Below are 11,171 nucleotides of genomic sequence, written 5' to 3' on the forward strand. Positions count from 1 at the left end.
CAATCACACACCCAACCAATAGTCAGAGCACCTAGTGACGTGCGACGTTTTGGGGTCGGAGGGAGAGGGACAGTGAGGTTTAGGTCCCAAACAGAAACAATTGAGAGAAAGCCTAAGAACAAAGTAACTCATTTATCTAGCCGAAGACCGGCACCTGCAGCAGCTCGGCCGAGTAACAATTCAAATTCCCTGTCTAATGATGAACACCCAGATGTCGAATTCTGCGATCATCACGCTTTGCAAAGGCGGTCGCATTAACATGACGTCAAGCGTTTTTGGTTGCTAGGGAGGTTAAACGTTGCTACGGAACGTATACACAGGCGAAAGGGAGTGCTCACGCAGGGTGGATTTTGATAGGACTGTGTTTTTTTAATCCCCATAGCTTTATTAATAATTTAACAATACAGGGGTGTGGGAGAACCCCTATTATACCTTTATGTATGTCAATTTGTTTTCTTTGCATGCAGTCATACATGTGTATTAACTATGTCCCTCTGTCTTTAGATCTGTGCAATGCCAGGCTTATCTGATTCACACCCTCGCCATCCTTGGTAAGTTTATTAGTAGAACAAATGCAAGGATTTCTTTGAATTGTTTATTTAATGTATGGCTTTGTTGTGCTATCAACTCAAACTTTACTCCATGGGTATAGCAAATTGAGTGGGACCTGACTTTAACCAATATATTGTAAGTAAACATATATTATGTATAATAAAAAAAATGATTGCGATGAAAATCCTGGGGGAAATGGTCTTATCACCATAGCAACAAAAAATGAGGGGTATTTGCTCAAATGACCAAAATAGAGATCCCTCTTGATTGTGAATAACGGTCAACTAACAAATAAAATGAAATAGACCAAACAATAGTTTATTATAGCATACATAAAGAAAAAAGAATTATATAAAAGTATGAGAGCCAGGAGGACTCAGTATTCCACCCACAATAAAACCAATAAAATACATCTCTGGAAGTAAAATATAGAAAAACAGGGGAAATAAATAATTGCACTTAATAAATAGAACTATAATTCACTTTTAATAATAGCAGTCTGTAAAGGAACCAGCATAATTAAACAGCTGTGGTAGCAAAGATCAAATGTGAACTATAGCAACCAATGGGATGGTTCTGCTGATTGCACGGTTTCTATAGTTGCCATGGTAACAGGACTAGCTTTTAAACTTTATATAAATTTCACTTTATATATGTTTTATACGCAACTATATACAAACGTGACAAGCAATTCATAGAAATACTACTGATAATGGGTATAGTTATGTCCATATATCATTTAGTGTCCTAACTCCTTTGTTTCCCATGCTCCCCCATTCCCTCTCTTTTTCGTATTCATTCTATCACCAATCCACATGTATTTTATTTTTTATGCACGCCAGGGCTGGTATTACCCTAATCAAATATATTTTCCAATGTTAGCTTGTCTTGCTTATTTTGTTTCAGGTACAAGGAACGACTCTGTAAAAAGTATCTTAATGACTCTGCGCGTAAAGCAAACCTTTCCGGGGCCCTGAACAGCCGTCAATGGACCTTCTTGCCAAAAGGGGTTGATGATTTCCGTGATGGCTATCCCTCTTTTTCCGAGTGCACCCTCATCCCATCTAGCAAAGGACCAGCTCCAGTTTTGCATAGTACAAATTATGAGAGTGATCCAACTAAGAATAAACCAATCAAGAGATTTACCAAAGAGCAGGCCTGCTTTTCCAAACTTCTTCCATTGCAGCAAGCACGCAGGGAGTACATAGCCCAGATTGAGTATGGCCTCACGCAGCACCCGCTTGCTCTGTATCCTCATCTGGAGGAGGGTCTTCCACCCAAAGTAAGACTGGGGTGTTTCTTGTAGAAAAAAGAATCAAAGAAAAAGTTTGGTAGCACTGATTATGAGTGCACTTGATATGCAGAATAGCCAAAATTGACATGTCAGTATTTTATGTGTCTACCCAGTGTCTTGGTAAACCAACTTTGTAATGGGATGTGGCGTGTTGGGCATGTACATGCAACTGTTGTATTGCTAAAAGTTCAAGTTGGGCTCAATTTGCCCAATAATTGTATTTAACATTTTCTTAATTATCCATTCTTTGTTAGTTATATGCAATTTTGAGTTTTAAAAAACTTGCAGTAGTTCTTCATTCATGACTAACACAAAAGCCAAAAAGTTATTTGCCCTTGCCTTTGTCTTATGTTATAGTATAGCCTTATGCATATCCATTCGTGATTTAATTCCTATGATTTATTAACTTCTCCTACTCTTAGTGGAAGGATTGTCCTAGCTCTCTTTTTGAACTGTAAACACCACCATGAAGTCCACCATATCCATTTCTCTTAAGGGCTGTGCTTAGTATTGAGTACCAAGAGGAATGATCTGTGTTGCATCTTGGAAGAGGCTATAGTTCCCCAGAATCCACGGCAAGCCCAATGGGATTCTATTTTATTTATAAAGTAATTTAAAATGACCTTGACTGTATATACAAAATACTTTATGTTTTTGACTTTATTGTTTATGTGCAGTAACTAATTTATCTCTAGGTCTATTGAAATGATCTATAAATAATAGGGGAGTTGGGTACTGTCTTTAATGGAAACTCAACGGGAACCAAGCACAGATATTTGGATATGCGCCAAATTCATGCTTTGTTTCAACTTGTAAGAGTACCATTTAATTGTTTGGCTATGAACAGTCCATAAACACTACAATATTGAGCCTTTACACTATTGAATTGCTATACTGGAGAAATGATGTGCTTTTGTGACGTAGAAAAGTTAACTCATGCAGCCCTAAGTACCTATCGCCCTCAACGTGTTAAATAAGCCAATCACAATTCATGGATAAGTTAGAAAGTTAGCAAATTGTTGATTATACAGATAGCTCTCGTAAGGATGTCATTGTTTTTTTTTTTCTGATATCATCCATCCACTCTTGGAAAGTACTGTCTAAATTCTGTTTTATGTTATTTTGTATTTTAAAGTTGTTTGAAGAAATTGTGGACATCCTCGACCCAGAGATGAGATTGAAAAGTGCATCAGGATCATATAAAGCGGAGGACGAGGAGCCAGAAGAGGAGCACAGCACTCCACAAAAGGAACAGCAGGAGGTGCTGAGTGTAAAGTCAAGGGAGGCAAGCAGCAGGCATTCAGCTATGTATGTCTGTTTTAGGCCTTGTTTTCTTATTGGCTTGCCTAAGTGCGGTAATTATACTGGAGACTAACAGTGAGGCCTTTTAGATTGTGTGAAGAGCAGCTCTTAATGGTAGTCACAAAGAAGATTCAGATCATCACAGATCATTTGGATGCAGAATAAGAGATCAATAGCAACAGGGTATATTATCTAGCATTCCATTTTTTGTATTATATAAACCACGTAAATATTTCCATTTACATGTAAAAGTAAAAACAGAATCAGTGGAGTGAATGAAGAGTTTATTCGCTGGATTAGGATAAAGCTTAGAAAACCATTTCATTTTATTCCTCTTTGAAGAAAAAAAACAGTTAAAGAACATGCCCTTCTTTTATATGTCCGTTACAGAAGTGAACAGTCCAGGCAGTCCAGGCAAAAAAATCCCTACACATGGCTTTCAAAAAAAGAGGAATCGGAGAAAAACGAGAAGAAAGTCAAAATAAATCGCAGCTTGACTCCTGCAGTAGATGAAAATGTGAAACAAGTGACTAAGGAGTTCTGCGACTGGATGTCTTCTTTGGTAAGTTGCACTAAGCTGCTTAGTTTGCTGTCTTTGGACACAATGTGTCTATCCGTGACATATTATTATCCTTCATGTATGTAATACAAATAGATTATGCAGTGTTATACATAAATATGACATATTTAAACATAGATGTTATTGAGGGGAGGGCACATAGCTTGCAGGCTACTGGTTGGTCTCTGTCTTGCTGAGGGCAAGGGTTGTTTATGTAGCAGAAGAGTACAATGTTTAAAATATGGCTTTACTAATGAATGCCACACGCTTTCCATTTTGTTCACTAATCATAAGTGCTTTCATTAAATGTAAAGTCGGAGACTCCTGATCTAAACATATATGAAGTTTTACCAGGGTTCCTCGGTCTTCAAGGGATGTTACCATGACTTCTCTAATTAGCATCTCATTTACTGTGTGTATGATTGACAAATGTATCTTGCCAACATCATGCAAAGAGAATGGAGGAACCAGGGGAAGGAAAGCATGCATCACATGATGTGACATGGATCATGTACTACCTCCTGGGTGACTTAATGTGCATGTATGTAGGGTTCGTAATCACCGGGTCCTTGGGCTGAGTACATGAATGTAGTGGTATCCACCTGTTTACACTCTTCTTACAAATTCAGAAGGAATATTAAGATAAGATGTTGCAAGCTCATGGAGTTATGATATACAAGAACCACTGTGTTGGCAATTAACTATAAATAATGTTTTCACAACACAGCTCACATTGCATTTTTTTAGATTGTAGACGCTGGCTGTTTTGGTCTTGGGTGAAATATATAAATAAAAGATATGTATGCCACACCCAAACTGACCATATTGATCAGAAAATATGTTTGAGATATATACAGTCATGTGAAAAAGGATAGCACACCCTCCTTGAATTCTATGGTTTTCCATATGAGGACATAATAACTATAACATAGACAATGACAACAACAGGTGAACAGCAACACGTTACATATTACACTGTGTCATAATTTATTCAAGAAAAATAAAGCCAAAATGGAGAAGCCATATGTAGAAAACTAAGTACACCCTTACTGCTTCAGTTTCAAATAGGGTGTACTTTCTTTTTCACATGATTGTACACAGTATATTCCAAGCAATGATATGTGATTTTTATAGTCTGCGTTTGCCCTGCTTACAGGGAGGTGAGCAGTGTAATGTTACTGAATCCACCATCTCCAGCCTGTTTGCCAGTGGCTATGATACCAAGCCAGCCCTCAGTGTCCCGATCCATGTGGTGGAGCTAAACAATGTTCCAGCAGAGCTGAGAATGTCTGCGGGTCTCGCATCGCAACAGAACACGTTGAAGAGTTCTCAGTCTACGCATTTCAAACTTCAACACCAATCTCACGTAAGTTGTATGGGTTCATCATGCTGCTGTTTTCTCAGCAGGATCATAACAGAGTCTAATAGGTTTCTTAGCCTTTTATTGATACCAATATATTTATTTAAGCCTTTCATCAATGCCTAATATAAACATTTTATTTCTGAGTTACTGCTGGGTGTTAAAACTGGTAGGAGACAGGGATGTCCCTTAATCTTTCTTGTCCCCAACTTTCATGGAAATCCTACTATTAAAGTTTTATTTGTGGGATGGGCAAGTAGTTTAAACTGAGCTGATATATTTTCCATATGTTTACGCTTTTCGTAACAGACTTTTCATTATTAGCAGGATCTTTTATAAAAGTGACTCTTCCGCACATAATTCTATACCAGCTCAGAGACCTTTGCCCCATAACAAGTGCGATGGTGGCAAAGTGCAGATGGCTGCTTTCCATCTTGTTTGGGCCAACAGGAGAATTAAGCTTCACCCTTTCTCGTGCACATATCATTTTGCAGAATTTTGCCAGCTACATTTTTACTGTTATAGTAAAGAGATACAATTGCTCATGATAGTACAACTTCAACTTCAGTATCTCTTATTATTATTATTATTATCTTTTATTTATATAGCACCAACAGTTTACTCAGTGCTTAATACAATACACATATTCAAGGGATATGACAAGACGAGAATTGACAGACTAAGACAAACCGATACATTAGGTGGAGAGAGCCCTGCTCGCAAGCTTACAATCTCTTGATAACACTTTATGACTTAGCACGTACACTGGCTCCAAATCTTTAATGTTATTATAAATTGCCCGAACCTACAAACAGTAATAAAGGTGCTTTCTGACACAAGGCCAGTTCCTGGATATCACAGTTGAGCTGTTTCCCATGTGATGCCAAAAAACTGGACAGGAGCTCAGGTGGTCTCACTAAAAACGCTTACATTATTCTCCAGGAATAAAAAAATAAAAAACCAGTACATATCAAGAAAGTGGCTTCGATGTCTCAGACATGCTGACTGCCGCTTACCGAGGCACCTAGTCATTGGTCATTTCGCTTGTGTACATGTTTATTTTCAAGAACTCTCTACTAGTCTATCGAATTGTGATCAAAAGACAGGCTTGAATAGATCCATACTAATTACGGGTGTAAAAATGAGCATGCTCTTTGGGCATCACTTATAACACATCCTTGTTGCCACTGGTGAACCAAAAGGAATTAAGAAATGACTCAAAACAACATTTCATTAAATTGACGTGTATTTTTGCAAAATAAGCACATATTTTAGAATGATGTAGCTCCTGTGCCTAGAGTAATGTGAGGAGGGGTGGGGTGTACCGAGGAACTTAACAATTTGTTTAATTAAGAAAGGCTCAGCCCACCACACAGGATAATGGGAATTAATGCTCTTATTTTTAGAAGATTTTATTTCCATGTGTCTGTACGTAGCTTGGTATCCATATTGTGTTTTTGGTCATAGCAGATGCTTTCTATGTGTATGTTGTGTTTGATTTTTCCCTGTGTTTCTTACAAGAAATAGTAATTAAAGTCAATCTCACGTTTCTCAAATCTTACATTTTAGAGATCTAGCCCTATGCCTTCTACTCTTTAACCCCTTTTATACTCACCCTTCAGCATATTGTCTTTTACCCTCCCAAGTACTGTGAGTTCCTCTCTTCTCTTCATTTCACTTTAATCACACCCCCAGCTCCACTGCTTCAATACCACTTGTAACATCATCTGTCTTCTCTCCCTTAACCTACATCATTCTCTGACCCCCATCACTCTTTCCCTCAATTGTATCACACCTCCTGCCCAAACCCATGACTCTATAACTCACATCGAACCTACTTTACCTCCTTCCCCATTCAACCCCAGCATGAGATTTCCCCTTTGAGACGTTGTTCCACCAGAGACCCACTGGCCCTTAATCCACTTGTGCAAGTCCAAATATTATAGGTGCCGTGCTATTTACTGTGACACAGTAGCATGTATCGTGAATATGTACATAGTGATTTTGCAGACACAAACACTAATGTGTTTATTTCCATTTTGTAGACAACCAGTATCTCCTATTTTCTTTCACAGGAGTCCACATACTGCCCTAGTTGGGTGAAATCCAGATACGGCGCTTGGTACCTTGATCCCAAAACCTGGAAAAAAATGAAAATAAATGAACCACTAAAGGATCCAAAGGCTGAAGAGGTGGACCAAAACACAGATTCAAAAGCATGGTTAAGCCAAGAGGTATGGTATATACAGTGAGAAATGACCATTGGTGATCACAAGTTTGGTTCCATGTATTATACTTGTTGGGGCACAATACCTACACAACTGACCTGTAGATAACAGTTTATAGTATTCAACAACCACATGGAGTAATACAGTGTGTTTATTGTTGTCGGATGGACTTTTAGAGTTGATCTGTGTCCATGATAGTTATATTTTTGGTATTCCAGTTACTTCCTGAAAGAAGGCAGTTGTGCCACCTCCCCATCCTATGAAACATTGAGATGGTCCAGTATAATGCAGACCCTGGGCCATAGATGTAGAGTCTGACTTTGTATCGGGATATAAATGATAGCACAGTTCTGTATCCTGATACCTGATGTATCCTGATACCTGACCTAAGTGTATTTATTAATCATATATTTAATGCATATCATATTATGCTGTAAGCCAAGAATTGTGTAACGTAATATGTGGGACTGGAAAATTCTGAATGAAGTTTAGAATCCTTACAGGATGTTTTAGGTCAGGTAATATGTTACCGACGTACATCACCAGAGGGGGCTATGACTCAACATTTTAATACAGCAAAACGTGGGAAAGTGTCACTTAATCTTCCATTTATGTGAGCATTTTGACTCATTTTTTGGCTTATGGCATACCCGAACGCTGGGAGAAGGAGATATAGAACATGTTTTGTAACTTTGATAATGATGCCCAACATGTTATGAAGTTAAAAATGCAAAAAACTAGCATTGCCGATCATGTTGTTCAATATTTTAGGATGAAGATTTGTCACAACTCCACGGAGCTTTAGCATTTAATGAGTTCATAGAAAAGAAAGGCTACCGGAAACCCGAGGTGAGCCCAGCGTCATCGATCACTTTTCAGTATGGTGACACAGTGATAATACATTTGCTTAACTGGCCAGATTTTCTTCAGATCTAGTAAGTGTTTTTTTATCAGGAAGGCTGCTTGTTATGTTACCAGATACATATAATCCAGACATCTTCACGTTTATCCCCAAAGACAGTGCAGGATGTGTGTAATTGAGTACTCATTGTATGTTACACACTGCGTGGCTCTACATGGTCAGAAGGATGTGGAGTCCTGCTCATCAAACATCTCATTACCAAATCTATGAAGTCTTCACTCTTCTAGACAGGGTTTTTAACTAGATGTTGGAATATTGGTGCAGGAATATGCATCCGTTCTGTCTCGAGCATTGTGAGAGCAGTAACAGCTGATGGCCGATTAGGCCTGGCTTGCAGTTGGTGTTTTCATTCTCCCCATGCTCTGTGCTGGCAAGTCATGGTTATGGTTGCCTGAATTTACACTCCTATGAGGATGGGGGTAGTTGAGATTAGAAGGATTGTCTATATAGTTTTGGTCATATATTGTAAATGGCACCTGTAAAAAAAAAAAAAAAATGGCCATTTTTTGTGGATGTTGAAATGAAGTGGGTTGGTTTGGGCTAACGTACCCATTGACAGCCCTTCTGTGTGTATTTTACAGGGGTATTGGATTGGTATGTTTATCATCTTTTAGCATTAGTGACTTCGCAATAATGTGTTTGCTTCCCGTCTGATACCACCAATTATTGTTGTTATATTTATATAGCGCCAGCATATTCTGTAGCGCTGTACAATGAGTTAAAAGAGTGTTTATGCTGTGTTAATCAATGTTTGTGCTATGTGCGTAATGTTTGTTATTTCAGTTTCTCATGAGAATATTTCCCAAAAATGACGCCGGTGGATCAGAAAATGTGGTTACGAGGGAATCCAGAACAGGCTCTTCTACAAGAAACACCTGGCACCGTTCTAGCTCTGCATCCACCCATGAAGATAGTATAATAAACTAACAATGCTAAGTTGACACTAAATAAATAATAAATAATAATAAATTGATATTCGCATTCAGACATGTTCAAAGTAATTACAGATAGCTCACAGATAATTCATATTGTCTATGCATGGATTAGTAGAGGTATCTACTAAATTCCAAATCAGTTATGACTTAGTTCATCTGGAGCAAAATGTATGGTCAAACTTAGTGTCTGTCGAGCAGAGAACCAATTGACGTTAATGTGGAACTGGGGAAAAAATGCAAGAATACAGGCTCTTTGGCCTCCATGAACAAATCCCTAGGTGAAACATTTTCGTAACTCTACAACTACTAGAAATCAAATGATTCCCATAAGCATAGTGAAAAGACCCCAGTGTGGTGATAACTCCCAATATTCTAGATATATGTGAAATCTTTTTGTTAACACACCATATATTACAAGGTATTTAGGTTCCTCTTCCTCCCGGACCGACCGCTTATTCAACTGCTCATCAATTCTTTGTAATGTGTTCTATAACTGTGCAGGATATTGTGTAAAAATCCGAATTACCCCTAAAAGGAACTTAGTTTCATAAGCTGAATTGTTTTATTACAAATATCTGAAAAACGTCATATGATGCATTAAAAGATATGTCAACGTATGGATAGTTTTTTATGTTGATTTTTGTGACAGCTCCACTTTAAAGGTACGTGTACAATCTTGCTTGGCTTTTGCACTCATTAAACAAAGTAAATTTGTTTTAGCAGCCAATTTAAAAGTCCCCCAACTCACTTGTAAAGGTAGCCAAGACCTCTGAAAGAAAATGAACCCTTCAACAAAACAGGTGTGTTTTCAGCCCAAGCAATGAATTTTAATGCTATTTTGTTCTTTTTAAAACAAAAAAAAAAGACATACCTATAATTTAACAGTCCTGATGGACTGGTGCCAGATGGCCAGTCTGGACGTGGTTGGGAAACCGCATTGAGACATCACAGGAACAAGGGCTATAAGTAAATGATTCCCAAAGGCGAAACATATTTTTTGGAGTTACCTTGTCTATCCATAGATACATTTTAGACCGGTAGCCCGTTTGTTAAACCAGCCCTGCATGCACAATTCTGTTTTTAAAGCTGGCAGTACTCCCCGTGCCTTGGTCTGGGAGTTTTTCGATGCATACTGGAAATGTTTGTCTATTTGTTGCAGATATTACAGAGACAACATGGAGCAGGTGTTGGTTAGCAATTTCCCCAGCTTAGATATATCATTATTTCCTTGTTTGCATTTTTTAGAACTATATTTTAGATATTTAGACATCTCAGTAGGTTCATGCAATTGGCTGAAAGAAAAATCTTTATTCTGTATTTATGGACATGCTGCCTCCAACAAACTTGGGAAGCTTTTGTCTTCGGCTACCCAGAGTCCCCCCTTGCAGGATCCTTGATGTTGGTGAATGGTCCCGCTGATGCTATTTTTAATGGGGGAGTGGGGCGTGCTGCAACGCCATCCTAGTGACCCCGCGTTTCCCCTTAGTGAACCAAAGAAGCAGAGCTTCACCTGGAGTCTCTGAGCAAAAGCCTTAGGTATGGCCTGCAAGCAACCCACCAATCATTTGTAACCAACACAGCTTTTAAAGGGACACGTTGATTGGCAGTGTCTATCATGCAAGTAGATGGGTTCAGCAGAATGTATCTCCTGCATAGAAAAGAGCTGAGAGACATTGTAATAATGGATTAGATTACTAATATAGTCACCTGCCCTGATCCCTCTTCTCTTCTACTCACTTCACCCTTGCAAGGCTTCTGTAACTAAATAATGATGAGGAATAATTGCTGCTTTCCTTAGATTTTGTGATCACTACATCCAGTTATGATCTGGAAGGGGAAGCAAAATACCTTCCATCTTCAGTGACCATCTTCCATAAATTGTTATGAATGGTCTTTCTACCCACTCATAGCAAGCTTCAGACACATACCTAATGTTTATTTCTGCAAATGCCATCACATAACTTTTAGTACCAATATTGATCTAAAAATCACACGTTTTGCACTGGGATACAGATTTGT

The 11,171-nt window shown here is 38.4% G+C and overlaps 1 protein-coding gene across 1 annotated transcript; it reads left to right on the forward strand.

Annotated features, from left to right (window-relative positions):
* The first annotated feature begins 299 nt into the window (after positions 1-299).
* Positions 300-9,392, forward strand: FAM47E (family with sequence similarity 47 member E). Its single transcript, XM_053461665.1, has 9 exons — positions 300-343; positions 505-551; positions 1,459-1,834; positions 2,982-3,154; positions 3,539-3,710; positions 4,864-5,073; positions 7,143-7,301; positions 8,067-8,144; positions 9,001-9,392. The coding sequence occupies exons 2-9, from the start codon at positions 514-516 to the stop codon at positions 9,142-9,144; spliced, it is 1,350 nt and encodes a 449-aa protein (XP_053317640.1). The 5' UTR covers positions 300-343; positions 505-513; the 3' UTR covers positions 9,145-9,392.
* The last annotated feature ends 1,779 nt before the right edge of the window (positions 9,393-11,171 follow it).

Source organism: Spea bombifrons, chromosome 1, assembly GCF_027358695.1.
Source record: "Spea bombifrons isolate aSpeBom1 chromosome 1, aSpeBom1.2.pri, whole genome shotgun sequence".
Classification (NCBI taxonomy): Eukaryota; Metazoa; Chordata; class Amphibia; order Anura; family Pelobatidae; genus Spea; species Spea bombifrons.